This window comes from Elgaria multicarinata, chromosome 13 (genome assembly GCF_023053635.1).
Source record: "Elgaria multicarinata webbii isolate HBS135686 ecotype San Diego chromosome 13, rElgMul1.1.pri, whole genome shotgun sequence".
Classification (NCBI taxonomy): Eukaryota; Metazoa; Chordata; class Lepidosauria; order Squamata; family Anguidae; genus Elgaria; species Elgaria multicarinata.
The window spans coordinates 17,688,466-17,708,501 of NC_086183.1; the positions used below are offsets into that span (position 1 = coordinate 17,688,466).

At 44.6% G+C, this 20,036-nt stretch overlaps 1 protein-coding gene across 8 annotated transcripts in view; it reads left to right on the forward strand.

Annotated features, from left to right (window-relative positions):
• The window catches only part of PTPRU (protein tyrosine phosphatase receptor type U), a 410,313-nt gene that overhangs the window by 144,544 nt on the left and 245,733 nt on the right, over nt 1-20,036 (forward strand). For all 8 annotated transcript variants that reach the window (XM_063139805.1, XM_063139806.1, XM_063139808.1 and 5 more), the window contains exon 2: nt 13,886-14,014. In XM_063139805.1, coding sequence (XP_062995875.1) covers nt 13,886-14,014 — 129 coding nt within the window. The remainder of the gene's footprint in view (nt 1-13,885; nt 14,015-20,036) is intronic.

The window sequence follows — 20,036 nt, forward strand, 5'->3', positions numbered from 1 at the left end:
GTGAACTGAAATGTAGTTATCCTCTGAAAGTCACGATTCTCCGTGCATTTCCCCAGTCAAACAGGTGAGGCCAGCAACAGGATCCTCTCCTTCCCCTGAGATCTTCTCTAGCTCTGGGGTGGTTGTGTCAAGAAGGTGGTGGGACATGGCACTCTAACCCAGGAGTAGGCAACCCAGTGTCCTCCAGATGTCCTCCAAATCCCATAATCCCTGACAATTGGTTATGATGGTTGGGGCTTATGGGAGTTGTCATCCAAAACATCTGGAGGGCACCAGGTTGCCTACCTCTGCTGTAATTGCTATAGAAAACTGGCTCACAATGATGATAATGATATTCACATGCACAGGAATATCTTGTTCTAAGTTTTGGGGGGTCTTGAAATGTAATTGCTGGTGGATAAAATTGCTGGCTAATTTGCCTCTTAGCCTCAGTTCCCCTGAACATATGAAGTGCCATGCTGGAACAGACCATGAGTTCATCTAGTCCAGCACTCTGTTCATACAGTGGCCAACCAGATGTTGACCATGAACCTACAAGCAGGACACGGTGCAACAGCACCCTCCCAACCATGTGCCCCCAGCAGCTGGTGTGTATAGGTTTACTGCCTCTGATACTGGTTTCTTGATCCCTGGCACAAGACCCTTTGGCATGTGCTGCATATCAAAATGGACACATTGTAATTCCTTGTGGTCCTCTCCTGCCCACCCACTTCCAAATATCCATCTTCTTCCACAAGCGAATGCGGCACACATCTTTTCTTGACCCTTCATAAGCTCCTTTCTTCCAGTGGTCCACATTCGTAGGATGTGCTCACGGCAACTTGGTATGGATGTGTGTAGCTGCTATTTTCAAAATAGCTGCCTGACGCACAGAGCAACGGAAGCCAATAAGTAATTAATAGACTGTTGGCTGGAACATACCCATTTTCCCGTGTCGTCCTCTCCGCAGGGCGAGCCCACTGAGATCAGGGCAAAGTCCTGGAGCAAAGTCACAGTTCCCAGCTCTGCCGACTTGGCAGGCGGACAGAACTGAATGTTGAAATGCCTTGCTGGGTAAGCTGCTCCTGGAGATGCAACCTCTAAAGAAGAGCATCACCAATAGGCCTCGTATTCATGTCACATTCACAAGGGGGCTTGTGTCTTCATGGCTCCAAGTTGGCTGTCTTCATGGCGCCTCCCTCCCAAACCCCATGGTTTTGCTACCAGGGTGGTGTCGAGATTGGTCCTGGAGTGAGCTCAGATGGCAGAAGAGCCACACTGGCCTCACTCCCATGGAAAAAGTCAGGGTAAGCACCTGACTTTTTGAAAGCACAGCTTTGCGGGAAAGCCCTGCCATGGCTGCAAATCTGTGGCTGTGTCATATAATGGATGCAGTGCAGATTTGCAACCAGTGCTGGGCTTTCCCTGCATGTAGACAGCCCCCTTGGCTCAAGGAGGCAGCGTCCTGAGAGCAACAACGAGATGTCCCATGACCTTCCAAAGTGTCCACTAGAAGGCTCTTTGGAAGAATACTTTGAGCACTCTTCAGTTCCTGCAATATATCAGTGACCAGCTCATTTCTAGGCTCAGTTTAGTGTGCTGATGTTGACCTTTAAAGTCGTTGATCTGAAGCAGTTGCCTGAAGACCTCTTGTGCCCACATGAACCTATCTGAGCCCTGGGTTTAGTTAGAACCATCCCATTTCTACATCAGTTTGTGAACTTGCAAGACAAAATGGATGGAGACACATAGATTGTTTGTGTATTCCTTTCTCCTAAGATATGCATTTTTGAGCACGCTTTCTCCTAATATGCACATTTTGGCAAGCAATTCCCCCTTCCAAATATGCAAAACTCCCAACAAAAACAACCCTGCTGAAAACCAGCCATCTCAGGAATGGTGAAAATGCTGTCCCCCACCCAATGGGCACAGAACCACCCCACACAGCTCCAGGCCCGTTTGAGGAGCCTTGCTACTCACGGGGAGGAGAGAGGACCTGGGAGCCTGCACCACACTACCTGTGGACCTTGGAGTTGTCCTGTGACTGCTGTAAAAACTGGGGAAAAAGCAGTCCCAGTCCTCAGCTAGACCTACAGGTACTAGTGCGATGGAGGGGGTGAGGATCTCGCGATATTATGATCACGAGTTCGTCCCCCTCTGTTTACACGTGGCACGCGATCTCCAGGAAGAAAGAGGACATTGCTCCCACCATTTTTTTTCAATTGAGGAGTGCACGAGCACTTGAGCGCTGAACTGTGAGTTTTTTTAAATAAATAAATAAATAAATAAATTTCCCCACTTACCCCACCCCACCCCTGATGGCCACAGAGCTCCTGAGGAGCTCAGTGCCCCTTGTGTGGTTCCTGGCTCCTCGCGGTTACTCGCAAGGAGCCGGGACAAACTGTGATGTGCACCCACATGTTCCACAGTCTTGGTATCATCCCGAGACTGCGGAAAGATCCCGGGGAAAGGGAGGGATCATCCCTCCCTGCTCCCGGGATTCCCTGTGCATCATGTGGACACACAGGGACGATCTTGGGGATTGCCCCAGGATATCGCCCCATCTAGCTATGGCCCTAGATATCCAGCGCAAAGTGTGTGGTCGCCCCGGTTGACCCCAGGATCTCCTGTGTATCATTTGGAGGCACAGGGAGGACTACTTGACCAGCCAAGGATAAATGGCTGGTGTAGGCATGCCCATGGATGAATGAGTTCCCAATAGCTACTTACATATATGCCCCATTCATTGCTCAGCCTTCTTAGTGCTAAAGCAACTCAGTAGCAGGCTCTGTCCACAACTTACATATGTTATTTAGAACATGCATGGAGAGCTGATTAGCATACAGCTGTATATAGGGGCTCTTTACCTGCACTCTGTTGAATGTGTGAGGGCTGTGGATGAAGCTTACTGCTGTGACACCACTGTCCTCTATGAGATTTAACGTCCGCCCTTTGAAACAGCGTGTTTGGGGATGCAATCCATTTGGCGTCTGCTATTAGCAATTTGTCAAACTCCTGCTTTGTATGATTTGACTACAGTGGGCGTGCACAGCATCGTAGCATCCTTCTCCAACGATGCAAGGCCAAATGACTCAGTGCTGTCACTGGATGCTGTGACTAAGCAGGCTGAACTCCCAAAGCGACCCCATGATTGCACCTTCTTAACAACAGAGAGGTGGATTTGACAGTAAGCCATACAATATAGCGGCCCTAGATCAGATTCACATTTGAGTAGTTCGGGGGACAACCTGGCCAATGCACTTAGCACCTGTGGAGATGTGCTACCTACTGAGCTGTGATTATGGAGCAGTGCAGTGGTTTTCAAACTTACTACCTCTGGAGAGACCCTTTTCAAATTAACATGTCTGCTCAGAAGATCTTATGTATCTACAATCGAACCTTTGAGAGGTCATGAACTCGCCGATGTCACCAATGCCACATGGAAGCAGCAGAACATTTCCGTGTGGCAGTTCCATAAACAGAAACTGACAGACGTCCTTTCTCTATGCTCATTCAATGCACCAAGCCAGCGGTCTCAGCTCTTGCCCATCATGCATTTAGCTGCACAGAGTACTGAGAACAGAGGCTAGGGGCTTACGCATGTATGCGCACAGGTGCTCTCTGCAGAAGAAAGCTCCCCTTCCATTTATGAATTGCCAAAATAGAGGAAATGCGTCATCAAAAAAGAGGACAGTGATTTGCATAAAGTGTGTGTGTGTGTGTGTTAATTTACACACAAAGATGCAAATTTTTTTTAAAAAATGATTATAATTTAAATAGAAATATAGTACATCCCACCATAGTGCAAAATACTTTGACCAGGTGAACTGCGTGCCCACCGGTTCAGTCTGTTGTCCAGTGCTGTGGATGGGCAACATTTCCTACAGTTCTTTATCTTTAAACTGGAAACAGACAGTACAGCACTTGAAGCAGAGCATGCATTCAAACAGAGGACACTCCTCTGGCAGGCCTTCAAACAGAGGACTGGCCTCTGTAAAAGGGGACACGTGGCCATCGTAGGCAACATATGAACCCAGGACATCCTGATTTGTTACTTCTTCTTTTAGCCACAACAGTCCATCCTAGCGTTGGGCCTGGGCAGCAACCAACTTCAGCTATTGAGAGCTTCAGCTATTGGGTGGTATAGAAATGAAATAAATGAACTAACTAAATAAATCTTACTACCTTGCAGCAATTTTGAGCCAGCCATGGGTCTTTGTGAAATAAACAGGAACTCCTTGGGGAAAAGAACTGACCAATGTGACCTAAAGAGAAGGGGGAATACAGATAACTATATATATTTGCAGACATACACATACTCTCTCACACATAAACGAGTAATGAAATAATAAATAGGTTCTGAGAGTTGGCTGGACCGTTAAGGGAACATTTGCCTTTGTTCGTTCTGCTTGCTCAGAGTTTTCTTAATGTGCCTGCTCTTGTCGGCCCAGGGGGCCAGAATTAATTATTACTGAAGCTGTGCCCGACTTGTAATCTGTGGTTTTAATGGAACAATAGGTCAGCGGACAACAAGCTAGGCTGGACCAGTTAACATGCCATACAATTATTATTTTTTTGGAAGTACAAACCAGAAAGCCTTGTGGGCTTGGCCAGAATAGAGAGAGAATGCAGAGGAGAAAAGTGCCCCAAGTTTTCTTCCAAAAGGGAAAGGTGAGTGTGTGTGTTTGTAGAATATCTGCTGCATGGAACAGCACAGCGGGAAAAGGGCTCATTGGATTTGGGCAGTGGAGGCTGGTGGCTCTGATTTTGGTGGAGCTTTGATTCCATTCTAGGTTTCAGTCAGAACCAGTAGAACTCTAAAGGGGCTATCCAAGGTGCTGAACCAATTTTGGAGGTTATAGGGTTCAGCACTTTGGATATCTCCTTTAGACTTCTGGCTGCTACCGAATAAAACCCAGAATGGATTCACGCCCCATGTGTCCTTATTTGGAAGGAAGTCCTGTTGTGTTCAATGGCTGTACTCCATTGCAAGTATGCTTAGGATTGCAGTGCAAATATGGTTTAGGTAGGCATGCATGTTGAAGGTGTGCCAGGAAAAATGCAGTGGGGTGGGTGATTCAGCTTTAGGAAGAGCAACACTTATGTTCTAAAATAACAGTTGCCAGTTTATGTGATGTTGAGTTATGCAGAGGTGAGGCTGCAGATGTCTCTACATTAAGGAAAAAACCTGAAACCTTACTAGTCTTTTTTTTCCCCTTAGGTCTTTCCATGTTCAATATGGGCTCCTTTAGATGGTGATTAATGGTGACCATGCAATTTGTAATTTAAAACTTCCCATCTGAGCAATGTTCCATAGTGTTCAATGAAAGATCGTCATCTAGTGGTGGAAAAAAAATCCTGCAATTATTTTAAATACTCCATTATCCCAGTTTTTAAAAATGAGATTACTGGGGGAAGGTACTGGAGACATACTGGAGGTTGACAGTGTCATGTAAAGGACCCACACATTTTCATGAGTGTGCAATAAATCACTCATGTATAGCAGCTCTATGTGAAAGCAGAAAAGATGGATCTTCCAAAGGAATGACGAGAAAAACACAATCCTCTGTGCATGCTTGCTTGGAAGAAATCCCACTACGTTGAGTGGGGCAGGCTCCTAGGCTTGCAATTCAAAGGTGGTTTACATAGGCATTATATTAAATGTTTCAGGTGAAGAAATGATACGCTTCCGTTCCTTTGATGGATAGTTTATGTTCTTACCTTCATGATTCTACTGTCTCTTCCCCTCCCCTTTAATCCGTCTTCTTGTTGCTGTGCTTACTGTTGTTTTGATTTGTAATATCTTGACAAAGTCTAGCCTGCTGGAGCTCCTGGGGTTTTAACAGTCTCATAGCAGGGAATACTTGCATTTGGGGAAAGTGGAGGACGGAATCCTCAAACTCTCTTCAGACCAATTTGCATGTCAAAACGCTAGCTTCTAGGATTTTAATCAGTGGTAGCTGGTGATGAGGTTTGCTAGTTGAAACTAGTGGAATGCCTATGGAATAGTGATGGAGTGGAGGGGAAGGAAATCCTTTATCATTTGGCTTTGGGAGTTAGAGCTGCTGCTGCAGCAGCCATCACCATGCAAGTGAACAATTCACCATGCTGGGATGGCTTTGCAATTCTTGGGCTGCAAGACTTTACACACTTATGTGCTGGGAATAAATCCCATTGAACACAATGGGTTTTGCTTCTGAGTTAACATGTATAGGATAGGAAAGGGAAAGAAAGGGCACAATCCGATGCGTGTTTAGACAGAAAAAAAGGCCCACAACTCCCAGCATGCCCTAGCTGGGGAATGCCGGGAGTTGTAGGACATTTTTCAGTCTAAACATGCATAGGATCGCAGCCTAAGGGGCTGAAGCAACTCCCCTAGGCGGAAATGTGACCGTTTAGACTTGGGGGAAAAAGTAAGTTGTCGTGTTTCTCAGAACACTCCTGCTTTCGATGGGAGGCAAATGACAAGGCTTGCTAAGCAATCCACAAAGCTTTTATTAAGCAACAAACATCTCTTCCACCTGAAGAGAGTCTAATCTCTTGGAAACTTCCCCCTAGGCAAAACTATGCAAACTAAGCGAGACAATTGTCTGACCAAGGAGAACAAGAAGCTCCTTCCCAAACACCTGTAACTTCAGAGAGCTTGGTGTGGAGGCAGGTTCTGGTGCAATCTTAGTCGGACCGACTTTCTCACACCTTCCTTCCACTCTGTGCATTTTAGTTTCTGGTGGACCCTAGTATCAGCTAGCTTGTCGGGGCGCTCTCCTCCGGAAGAAAGCTCACTTCTCACTGTGTATAGGATTTGGCCTTGAGGAGATTCTCTCTGGAGAGGGCAGACTTCCAGCTGGTGAATCGCTCATGAGAGCTTCCTCCCCCACTGGTACAGGCTGGCTGGTGTCTGGCACCACCTCCTCTAGGTCCGAATCAGATTCTGATTGATGATTACCTGAAACACCTTCTCCTAAAACAGGGGCAGTAGGGTTAGACATGACAAAAGGTGCATAGTGCTTCTGATCCTGGAGATACTATATAGCCATCAAGACTATCAGTTCATAGCCTCTCCTCCGTGAATTTATCCAATCCCTTTTTAAGGCCTTCCAAATTGGCAGCCATCACTACATCTTGTGGAAGTGAATTCCATAGTTTACTATGTGCTATGTGAAGGACATCCTTTTATTTGTCCTGAATCTTCTCCCATTCAGCCTCATGTGATGTGCCCAGGTTCTAGTATTGTGAGGGATGTCTCCCTAGCTTTCGATGGGAGAAAAATGACAAGGCCTTCTAGGTAATCTACAAAGCTTTTATTACACAGCAAACATCTCTTCTACTTGAAGAGAGTCTAACCTCTTGGAAATGTCCCCCTAGGCAAAACTATGCAAACTAAGCAAGACAATTGTCCGATCAAGAAGAATAGGAAGGCACTTCCCAAATGCCTGTAACTTCAGAGAGCCTGGTGCAGAGGCAGGTTCTGGCGTAATTGAACTGACTTTCTCATGCCTTCCTCCCGCCCCGTGTGTTTGAGCTTCTGGCGGACCCTAGCATCAGCTAGCTTGTTGGGACCCTCACCCCCGGAAGAAACCTCACTTCCCACCAAGTGTGTAGGATTTGGCCTTGAGATAATCTCTGGAGAGGGCTGACTCCCAGTTGGGAATCACTCATGAGAGCTTCCTCCCCCACTGGTACATGCTGGCTGGTGCCTGGCACCACCTCCTCTAGGTCCGAATCTGAGTCTGATTGATTACCTGAAACATCTTCTCCCAAAACAGGGGCAGTAGGGTTAGACATGATACAAGTAAGGGGAGACATTTATTTATTTATTTATTCATTCATTTATTTATTTATTACATTTATATACCACCCCATAGCCGAAGCTCTCTGGGCAGTTTTCAAAAAGCTCTTGGGGCAGTTCACATGATAGAGGCATATAAAATTATTTCCCATGATTCTAGAACCAGGGGTGATCCTATGAAGCTGATTGGTGGGAGCTTCAGGGCAGATAAAAGGATGGACTTCTTCACACAGCACCTCCTTCAAATGTACCTGCCCGGACCTTAAGATCATCGACAGGGGCCCTTCTCCGTGAGCCCCTGCCAAAGGAAATGAGGCAGGTGGCTACTAGGAGGAAGGCTTTCTCTGCTGTGGCACCCCGGTTGTGGAACGAGCTCCCCAGAGAGGTCCGCCTGGCGCCTACACTGTACTCTTTTCATCGCCAGCTGGAGACCGTTTTATTCTCTCAGTATTTTAACACTTAATTTTAACTTAAATTTAATTTTTACTGTTCTAACTCTGTATTTTAATCTTATATCAATTTTGCTGCGTGGTTTTATCCTAGTTGTGCTTTTTATACTGTATTTTGTTTTTATACTGTTGGTTGTTTTATTAAGGTTTTAATTTTTGTGAACCGCCCAGACAGCTTCGGCTATTGGGCGGTATAAAAATGTAATAAATAAATAAATAAATAAATAAATTGTTAAATGATGGAATTCGCTACTGCAACACCTAGTGATGGCCACCCATTGGGATGCCTTTAAAAGGGAGTTAGACAAATTCATGGAGGATAGAGCTATCAAGGGCTATTAGGCCTCCAGGATTGAGGGCGGTGTGCTTCCATACACCAGTCGCTGGGGAACTTGAGTGAGGGGTTGCTGTTGCCCTCATGTTCTACTTGTAGGCTTCCCACAGGCAACTTGCTGGCCATGGTATGAACAGAAGGCTGGACTAATGTGAGCAAGGAGAGACATGATAGAGGTATACAAAATGATTCGTGGTTTGGAGAAAGTGGAGAGGGAGTCATTTTTCTCCCTCTCATATAGTAGCATAGGTATGTGCAAGCAGTAAGTGGCAAATTGAGGGGGCTATTGAGTAGGGATCTATAAAGGGATCTAAATACTGTGGGAACAGTTCCCGACTTCCCTCTGGCTGCTGAATAGGGCATCAGTGCCTACACTGTTTAATAAATGAATGAATAAAAGTAATGTCCTTTATGGTTGATGTTCAATAAATGTTTGCCTTTAAAAAATATTCCCAGGGTGCACACCCTAATGAAATGTGCTGCGCATGCTTATGTATAATACTAGAACCCAATGGGGGGTCAACCCATGCAGCTGAATAGTGGAAGATCCAGGACAGATAAAAGGAAAGACTTCACACCGAACATAGTTAAGCTATGGAATTCACTGCCCTAGATGTAGTGATGGCCACCAACTTGGATGACTTTAAAAGGGGGATGGACAAATTCATGGGGAGGAGAAGGCCATCGGTGGCTACTAGTCCTGATAGCTACATGCTACCTTTAGTAACAGAGGCAGTACACCTATGTACTCCAGTTGCTGGGGAACATGGGTGGAAGGGTGCCGTTGCACTCATGCGCTGCTTGTAGGTTTCCCGTGCACAACTGGTTGGCCATTGTGTGAATAGAATGCTGGACTAGATGGATGTTGGTATGATCCAGTATGGCTCTTTTTATGTGTCTATGATTGCACAGTAAACTTGCACGCCACTGTCTGTGACCACACCTCTTGCACCGTTGCCTTTCCAAGGGTTAATTTTGGGGGTGGGGTGGGGCAGTACAAACTTGTAACATGCCTTTGCATGCACGCACACACACCATGATCCCATCCCGTACATACAGCCTCATGAGTCATGATAGAAAACCTTCTAATTCAATTCTCCAAGGACATTTACTACATTTTTGAAATTATACCATGGCCTGCTCTGGTTTTGGGTTTTTTTACTCCACGTCCTGTTTCCTATTTTTGTGTCACGTAACGTTGAGCCTGAACAATAGTCTTAGAAAACTACCGGTAGCTGCCTATTTTGTAGTTTTTGGATTAGTCCTAATAAAGGCATTAATTATACTGTTGATTAAGAAAGACAAATCTAATGGGCCAACCTGACTGTAAACAATTTACAAAGAGACCAGTTCACTTTAAAGCTTTGTTTTTTGGGTCTTTTTTTTATGCACACTCATGAATTATCTCTGGAAAGCCAATTTCTCTTGCAAATTTGTACTCAGTAGACAAAATAGCTAGTAAACAATCCAGCACTTGGTTGGTAACTCTCCAAACCACCCACCATTTTAGTGCCTTTCCTCTCTTATAATATTTGAGAAGAAATTCAGAGGGGGAAAAGTCCACCAGCATCTTTTGATATCAATTTGCTAACTTCTGCATTTCTTCAGAAGTTACCAGACAGAACTGATTTTTGACAGATATTTATTACATTATAAGGTGGATGAGAGAAGTAGCAAGGTTTTTTTTGGGGGGGGGATCACCTCATTCATCTAGTTCAGCCTCCCTAACCTGTGTTCCTTTAGATGTTTTGGCCTGAGCTGGATTAAGACATGCTGAGGCCCTAAATCATGTCAAGGTTCAGAGGGCCCATACCATAAAAATAAAGAGAGAAAAAAGTGCATTGCATTATAATAGGTAAGGCAATGAAAGTGTACCACCTGGCATTAGGGGATGCTTGTAGTTAGATGTCATTCTCTTATTATGTGTATAAAAGCACTAATTGATTTGAACTTCTTTTAAACTGGCTCTAGTGTGCACTTATTGTCTCAGATACCAAATGCTGCACTGCCACACTTTCTCCATCGAAGGGAACTCTGCTGTAAGTCAGACCAGACTTCCCAACGTATTTAAGCCAAAGGGATTTCAACTATAACTCATCTTACTTATCACTGGAAGCTTCAGCTTGTACAAAACAGGGCAGCCCGTTTACTAACAGGGACTGGCCGCGAGATCACATTACGCCAGTCCTTTTACAACTTTATTGGCTGCCAGTTCAGGTCCGGGCCCGATTCAAAGTGCTGGTATTAACATTTAAAGCCCTAAATGGCTTGGGGCCAGGCTATCTGAAGGAACGCCTCCTCCCATACGTACCTGCCTGGACCCTAAGGTCATCCTCAGGGGTCCTTCTCCGTGAGTCCCTGCCAAAGGAAGCGAGGCAGGTGGCTACAAGGAGGAGGGCTTTCTCCGCTGTGGCACCCCGGTTGTGGAATGAGCTCCCCAGAGAGGTCCGCCTGGCGCCTACACTGTACTCCTTTCGTCGCCAGCTGAAGACCTTTTTATTCTCTCAGTATTTTAACACTTAATTTTAACTTAAATTTAAATTTTACTGTTTTAACTCTGTATTTTAATTTTATATCAATTTTGCTGCATGGTTTTATCCTGGTTGTGCTTTTTATACTGTATTTTGTATTTGTGCTTTTAACCTGTTGGTTGTTTTATTGTGGTTTTAATTTTTGTGAACCGCCCAGAGAGCTTTGGCTATTGAGTGGTATAAAAATGTAATAAATAAATAAATTAAATAAATCACCATAATGCGAGGCCCTAGGCCATGGATTTCTTGGCTTGTTCCTAAATCCGGCACTGGTTTCAGTCTCCCATCATCCTTGACCTTTGACCATACTGGCTGAGTCTGGTGGGAGTTGTAGTTCAAAACATTTACAGAGACTCTGGTTGAGGAAGGCTCTGCTACTGGATTTAAGCATTCACGGTGGTGTTCCATTCGTTAGAACATCATTTGTCATGAACGTTGCCTGTTTTTTTGTTTTTATTTTGCTGTGTGTGTGTGTGTGTGTGTGTGTGTGATCTCAAGCCATTTCTATTCCTGTTGTTCTCAAGATATTTTTTAAAAAACTAAAAACTAAAACAAACAAATGTGTAGTTGTCCATTCTGGACCTTTTCATTTCAGGATTAATAACAAAGAAACATATGGGACCTATTTGTTTGTGCATGTGTGTACGTGTTTATTCATCATGAAACAAACCCAACATCCCTGTTAGGACTTGGCTCCATTCGTCAGGACCGCATTCTATCCCAATTTCTTTTTCTTGAGCTCTTAGGAACCTAAGAAGCTGCCTAATACTGAGTCAGACCACTAGTCCATCTAGCTCAGTGTGGTTGACACTGACTGGCAGCACCAACTCTCCTGGGTTTCAGGCAGGACTCTTGCTTTGCCCTACCTGGAGAACCTGGGGCTCGAACCTGGGGCCTTCTGCATGCCAGGCATGTGCTCTATCACACTGAGCTATGCCCCCCTCCTATTTTGTTAGTGAAATTCTCAAGATGGGCACTTCTGTACTTGGAGCATCCTCATTACCAACACAGAATATGCCAGCCTCCTATTAAAAACTAGAACCATGGAAAAGGCTCTTCATTATTTCCAATGATGACTGATGGTCCATGAAGAAACCAGTGAGTGGGCTGGAACATTTCTATCTTCCCCGGGGCTCCTGGAATCTCTCATCCTTGTATTTTCTTCTTGCTTTGCTTGGTATCCTCCAATTTCCCCTTTATCGTCCCTGAAACGAAATTTCATTTTGCTTTCACCCACCTGCTGTTTTTATGTTGTATTTAGACCAAAATGCAACGGAATTATTTCTTTTAAATCACTCCCGTCAAATGGAAAGGCCCACAATGTGGTGTTTGCTGCTATTTGTCAGACGTGTCGCTTGCAATCTTCAGGCACTGTGATATTCATGACTGTCACTAAAAATTCCCCATCACCCAAGCCCCTTTCAGACAAAATTACCCATTACCCGAACCCTTTTTAGACAAAATCAACACATGAGTGGGGGAATAGCACCGCACCTTCACACACCTGATGTTGATCACCCCTACCCAGAGATCCACACATTGTGTGTAGATGTCTAGGGAAATGAAGCTAAGGATGTTGGAGGATTTTTGCAAATTCTGGCTGTGGTTTGCACAGATCTTTATTGGTTCAACACCAAAAAAAATCATAAAATGTTCCTAGAATATGGGGAAAATCCATGGTTCAGCCTGCAAATGCAAGCTGAATTGAGTTGAAGCTCAACTCAGTCTTCAGCAAGTCGGGCCAGTGAGCAAATTGTCTGTGTTGTTTAATTTGTGCAAATTACAGCTGAATTTTGCATGAATTGCCTGTTCTCTGCCTGCCAGGTTTAAGGTTTTGGTACTAGCATACAACGCCCTAAACAACTTGGGACCAGGATACCTGAGAGAGAGCCTTCTCCTTTATCAGCTTGCCTGATCACTGAGGTCATCAGAGGGCATGCCCCTGGTTCTACATGGACCTTTGGCCAGATTGGAGTCCACCTGGATAAGAGCCTTCAATGTGTTGGCCCCCTTTCTTTGAAATGCCCTGCCCCTGGAGGTCAGGCAGGCATCAACACTGTTCCTTCTGGTGCCCCCTGAAAACAATTCTGTTCGAGGTAGAATTCCTTAAATGACCACCTGTGGTTTTTATTGGCATTCTGTTTTTAATAATTTTGGCATGGTGTCTTAATTTTTATTTTTTAAAATCTTTTTACCATTTTACCTCTTATTTTCACTGCTCCGGATTTTAGACATGTCCCTGTCTAAAATCAGGGACATGTCTAAAATCCGGGTTTTAGACAATGAGTAGTATATAAATCTTGTAAATAAATAAATAAAATAAACAAAACCCATGAACGAACGAGAGTCCACTACCTTCAGAGGCAATCTTTGCCACTGTCAAACAGCTCATTCTTCCTAAATTTAGCCTAGATCCCTCTTCTTGTAATTTGCAACTTCTCGACAGTTCAAGGGGAGTTAAAAAAATAATAATGAAGCTGGAGTGGGTGGTGGGTCCTCTCTGGATGGAGGTCTTTGAGCAGATGCTGGACAGCCCTTTGTTGGGGATGCTTTAGTTTGGGATATCCTGCAACAAGCAGGGACTTGGCCTGGATAACATACAAAGTCCTCTTCAACTCTATGATTCTATGAAATGGAAACTGCAAGAATGAATGAATTTCAACAGCAAAAATGCCTGCAGATTGTTTAGCTTGTGTGCTCTGTGTCCCCCTTTCCCTGCCCTCTTTTGATTGTTCTCCATGTATCTTCTTGGCCAAAGACTCTGGCTCTCATAATCATGTGTCATTTGCCTGTTTTTCCATAGCTGGCTGCACGTTCGAAGAAGATGGGGACTTCAACCAGTGTGACTACAGCCAAGGTGCTGAGGATGACTTTGAATGGGAGCTGATCCGGAGCTACCTCATGCCACACCTGACCTCGGATCTTCCTCATGGTGAGTTAGGGTGACCATATGAAAAAGAGGACAGGGCTCCTGTACCTTTAACAGTTGTACTGAAAAGGGAATTTCAGCAGGTGTCGTTTGTATGCATGCAGCACCTGGTGAAATCCCCTCTTCATCACAACAGTTAAAGCTGCAGGAGCTATACTAGAGTGACCAGATATAAAAGAAGGCAGGGCAAAGATCTGGCCTAAACTTGTATGTGTGGGTTGAACTGCTGGATTATACTTTCCCCATTATCTGCTTTATACTCAGTGTTGATTTGTTTTAATCCTTGTTGTACACTGGCCTGAGAACTTTGCTACAGGCTGGCTTAAAAATAGTCTTAGCTTAAAAATAAATAAATAAAACTTTAGAATGGTGCTAAGCAAGGTGGAGTACATTAGTTCCCCTCAACTGCGACTGGGGAAGGCAATGGCAAACTACCCCGCTACAAAGTCTGCCAAGAAAACGTCAGCGAAAGCAGGCATCCCTCTAGGAGTCAGCAATGACTCAAGTGCTTGCACGAGAGGTTCCTTTCCTTTCCTACTGTTGAACCGTACAGGAAAGCCATTTTGGATGACTATGATATTCTTGTGTTGGGTTTTCATAGACTTGTTAGCGAGATGTGAGAATGGGGGGATGAATTAGTTTGTTTCACATTTTAATATTAACTGATGTAGTTTGCACATCCCAAATGAAAAAATGAACCAAACACAGTTATCCTTCAATTTCTGCATTTCTCTAAATTTTGCAATGCAGTCCCCTGATAAGAAAATGCTTTCAGTAATGCACATGTTAGGGAAAGTAGCATAACAATAAGCATAGCGTAAAGAAAACTGCTTGCCAAAAACCTGTATATTAGGGGGAGAATGCATAGAAAAATGCACACAAATGTCTGTGCACATGAAAATGTACTTGAAAATGCGTATGATTTTTCCACGCAGAAATTGAAAAGAAAATATTTGCAAAGTGATGTGGGAACAGGACAGAATGAACTAGTGCTCGAAAAAATGAAAAGGGTTTTGTTTACCTCCCCCCTTTGCAAGATGCTGTGGATCCTAGAGAGAAGGAACTAGTCTTATGTGCAACTCTCATATGCACATATCCTTTTTGATGACCATCGGGAGCAATTTGCTGTGAATAAAATTTCTGCAAATAATGTAAAGATAGGGGAGATTTGTGATGAATAATGATGAGAACTTGGAGGTCATGCACAGTAGGGTGTGGATTGCTTGATAAGTTCAGCTTGTTCCAACAATACATGCATTAAAGTAGCCAAACACCAAGGTCATACATCTAGGAATGACAATGTAGTTAATTTCCTGGGAGATTTCAAGTTTAAAAAGCAGAGATGACCTGAAAGGGACTTAATGGTCATCAGAACTTGGTCTTTACAGAGGTAGTTTTTCTTTCTTTCTTCATCCCACCAGACAGTTGTTTTCTCCAGCTAGCAATACATTTCTTCTTTATATGGCAGAGTGTTGAACCTCTTTCCTTGAGCCTGAGGGCTGAATTCAGTTTCAGAGAAGGTTGATGGATTGATTGATTGCATTTATATACCGCCCCATAGCTGAAGCTCTCTGGGTGGTTTACAAAAGTTAAAAGCAGCAAACATTAAAAACAAATATACAAAGTTTAAAAACATAAAAAGCATAAAAACAACAGTAGTCTCATTTAGAGGTCACTAGTGTAGGGTGACCATATTTGGGAAACCAAAAAAGAGGACACCTAGTGTGTGTGGGGGAAGCAGCTTTCTGAGTCCTGCAGAAAGTACGTTATTCCTCCGGCACCTTAAAGAACCCGATTGGAGTGGAGGAGGGGAAAGGATTTCATTCTGCACCACCACCATCCACTCCAATTGGGGCCTTTTCTATAATGTCCACAAATGACCCACTTTCCCCTTTAAGACCTCAATTGGAGCTCGGGGTGGGGGAATGATGTGCCTCAAGAAAGCATGTCATTCCCTCCTGCCATGCTAATGGCAGCCTTAAAGGGGAAGGTGTGTCATTCCAGGACATTATTGAAAATTATAGAAAATCCCCCCTGACACCATGGAAAGAACAAAAACCAGGACAAATCCGGGGAAATCCTGACAGTTGGTCACCCTACACTAGTGACTGTATTTATTTATTTATTACATTTTTATACCACCCAATAGCTGAAGCTCACTGTACCACTGTGACCAAGCAACGCCATGGGTGGAAATGCACTGTGATTACTTTTGACTTCTGCCCCATATGAGATGTAACAAGTACAAGCCTTTGCCCCATGATCCCAACCCCAGCTGCTTGTGAAGAAGTCACAGAGCAATCCCAACACAAATTGGAGGTGCAAGTTCTAGAGGCAGAAGAGAAAGCAACCACACCAGTATAAAGAAAACAACTTTTTATTCACATTTAAAAGGACGCTTCCATTCTTGCTACAAAACCAGTGCAAACTTCCTACATTGCTTTTAAGACCCCCCCAAGCCAAGAGACCTTCCAGCATCATTACGTTCGCCCGAGCAGCATGGAATTAATCCAGAGGAACCCATGCCGTGACACAATGGGCTTATTACATCTATGAAGGAGAACAGTGATTGTGGAGGTGTGACCGAAAGAACGGGGCACAGTAGTAGAATCATAGAATCATAGAATAGCAGAGTTGGAAGGGGCCTACAAGGCCATCGAGTCCAACCCCCTGCTCAATGCAGGAATCCACCCTAAAGCATCCCCGACAGATGCTTGTCCAGCTGCCTCTTGAAGGCCTCTAGTGTGGGAGAGCCCACAACCTCCCTAGGTAACTGATTCCATTGTCGCACTGCTCTAACAGTCAGGAAGTTTTTCCTGATGTCCAGCTGGAATCTGGCTTCCTTTAACTTGAGTCCATTATTCCGTGTCCTGCACTCTGGGAGGATCGAGAAGAGATCCTGGCCCTCCTCTGTGTGACAACCTTTTAAGTATTTGAAGAGTGCTATTATGTCTCCCCTCAATCTCCTCTTCTCCAGGATAAACATGCCCAGTTCTTTCAGTCTCTCTTCATAGGGCTTTGTTTCCAGACCCCTGATCATCCTGGTTGCCCTCCTCTGAACACGCTCCAGCTTGTCTGCGTCCTTCTTGAATTGTGGAGCCCAGAACTGGACGCAATACTCTAGATGAGGCCTAACCAGGGCCGAATAGAGAGGAACCAGTACCTCACGTGATTTGGAAGCTATACTTCTATTCATGAAGCCCAAAATAACATTTGCCTTTCTTGCAGCCATATCGCACTGTTGGCTCATATTCAGCTTGCAATCTACAACAATTCGAAGATCCTTCTCGTTTGTAGTATTGCTGAGCCAAGTATCCCCCATCTTGTAACTCTGCATTTGATTTCTATTTCCTAAATATAGAACTTGGCATTTATCCCTATTAAATTTCATCCTGTTGTTTTCCGCCCAGCACTCCAGCCTATCAAGATCACTTTGAAGTTTGTTTCTGTCTTCCAGGGTATTAGCTATCCCACCCAATTTTGTGTCATCTGCAAATTTGATCAGCGTTCCCTGCACCTCCTCGTCCAAATCATTAATAAAAATGTTGAAGAGCACTGGGCCCAGGACTGAGCCCTGCGGTACCCCACTCGTTGCCTCTCCCCAGTTTGAGAAGGTTCCATTGATAAGTACTTTTTGAGTCCGATTCTGTAGCCAACTGTGAATCCACCTAATAGTTGTTCCATCTATCCCACTTTTAGCTAGTTTGTTAATCAGAATGTCATGTGGTACTTTGTCAAAAGCTTTGCTGAAGTCAAGATATATGACGTCCACAGCGTTCCCACGGTCCACAAGGGAGGTTACCTTATCAAAAAATGAGATCAAATTTGTCTGACAGGACTTGTTCTTGACAAATCCATGTTGGCTTCTAGTGATCACCGCATTGATTTCAAGGCGTTTACAGACTGACTTCTTTATAATCTGCTCCAGAATTTTCCCAGGGATGGATGTCAGACTGACTGGTCTGTAGTTCCCAGGTTCTTCCTTTTTGCCCTTTTTGAAGATAGGGACAACGTTAGCCCAGTCATCCGGCACCTCACCCGTCTTCCATGATTTTGCAAAGATAATAGACAAAGGTTCTGAGAGTTCTTCCACTAGCTCCTTCATTACTCTAGGATGCAGTTCATCGGGCCCTGGACATTTGAACTCATTCAAGGAAATTAGGTGTTCTTTGACCATTTGTTAATCAATCTCAAACTGTAATCCTGCACCCTCAACTTCTGCTTCACTTTTTCCAGGGGGATCATAGACCCGCTTTTGGGAGAAGACTGAGGCAAAGTAGGAATTGAGCACTTCAGCCTTTTCTTTGTCGTCTGTTATCAATTTGCCATCCTCATTAAGCAGTTGAACCACCATTTCTTTCCTCTGTCTTTTACTACTCACATATCTGAAGAAAGCCTTTTTATTGCTTTTAGCATCCCTCGCTAATCTCAGAGACGTCATGGCCGCCATTAGAGCGGAGGTGGAAAATATGCGATTTCCCCAGTTTTGGGGAAATCGTGTTTCTCCCCAACCTGTGCCAATTGGGGCCTTAAAGGCCTTCTGGAGGGATTGGCATGTGGGGGGTGGGGGGGTGGAGAAGGCAAAACACACTTTCTGGGGCCTCTGGAAAGTGCACTATTCCTCTGTTCACACTAATGGCATGTCCTGTGCACTTTCTGGAGGCCCTGGAAAGTACACTCTGCCAAGGGCTCAGGAGGCTTGAGCAGCCTCCCCAGTGCTCTGCAATGGCTCATGCAGCCTAGGTCAGTGAACTCCCCCCCCACCCGAGATTTCTCTTAAATCTATTCATCACAGAGTGGGAACTAGAACCCAGATCTCCAGAGTCCCAGTCCAACACCACCAAACAGGGCATTTCCTGCCTTGAGTGGTGGGCTGGACTTAGAGGCGCTCTACGGTCACTTCTAATTCTAAAATTCTATGATTCTATGACTTTGTTGTCATCTCCCGTGATCCATAAGGAGATGATCAGGCTGATATTCTGCACTGTCTGAAACCTCTGGGTCCTCTTTTAGAGTAGACCCACCTAGTGTGGGTTATAGAAGACAAGTCTGGGGTTTACAAAAGGCATAGATCAGCATACTGGAATAGTGGACCAAACGTCTTCTTAGAGCCATTGAGGACATTGCTTATTGTCATATGGATTTGGCACTCACAGGATATTGTGTGTGCATGTCGGGCAGCGGGGGGGTGGGGGGAATGGATCTGGAAAAAGAAATGAAACAACAGAACAGTCCGAAGTAAGCAACGGAGAGTGATTTCTAGCAAAGGGGTTACAGACTAAATCCCATGGATGGTTCCCATCCTTATAAATCCTAGAGCCTCACATTCTCTCCATGATCTCTATGAGATAAGACATCTGACCCAAGAAAGGGAGGCAAGGACAGGACAGGTTGATAAATTGCATCTGTAGCGATATACCTTTATCGCTATGGGAGGCTTTTAACCTGCCTTCTATCTGGTGTGCATGCACTGGGGTCAGGGGGGTGGGGAGGGCTGTTTAGACTGCTATAAATGTGCCACTTGCAGAAACCTTTTCTCATCCCTAGCTGCTAAGCGCCCGTCCACCTGCAAAGATGTTGCTTTCCGTGAAGAGGTAATATTACATGCTACGTAAAAAGGCAACGAAGTAAGGATGTCACAAATGGCTCTATTTTTATGAATATCCACGTTTCAGAATTTCCCCATTTGCAGTGAGTGATGGATGAAACCATTCTCCCACCCAGCTTGATTTGGGATTAGCTTAGCCATTGTGAACTTTACTCTTCCCTACTCCCTATAGATTGGAGTATTGTTCCAGGTAATGGCTTCCTGCCCAGGATGGCCCCTGACTCTTTTTTGCTTGGAAGAGCTTTTAAGGTTTTCTGTCCAGGTTGGGACTTCTGCCTTGAAGCACTGACCTTTGCTGATTCTGGGTCTTGGTTTGTCCTCTGGCTATACCCTCCTGACTCTGACTTTTGACTTCAACTCCTGACTGTTTCTCCTGGCTCTTGTTTAATTGCTTTCTACAACTCAGCTGTCACACAG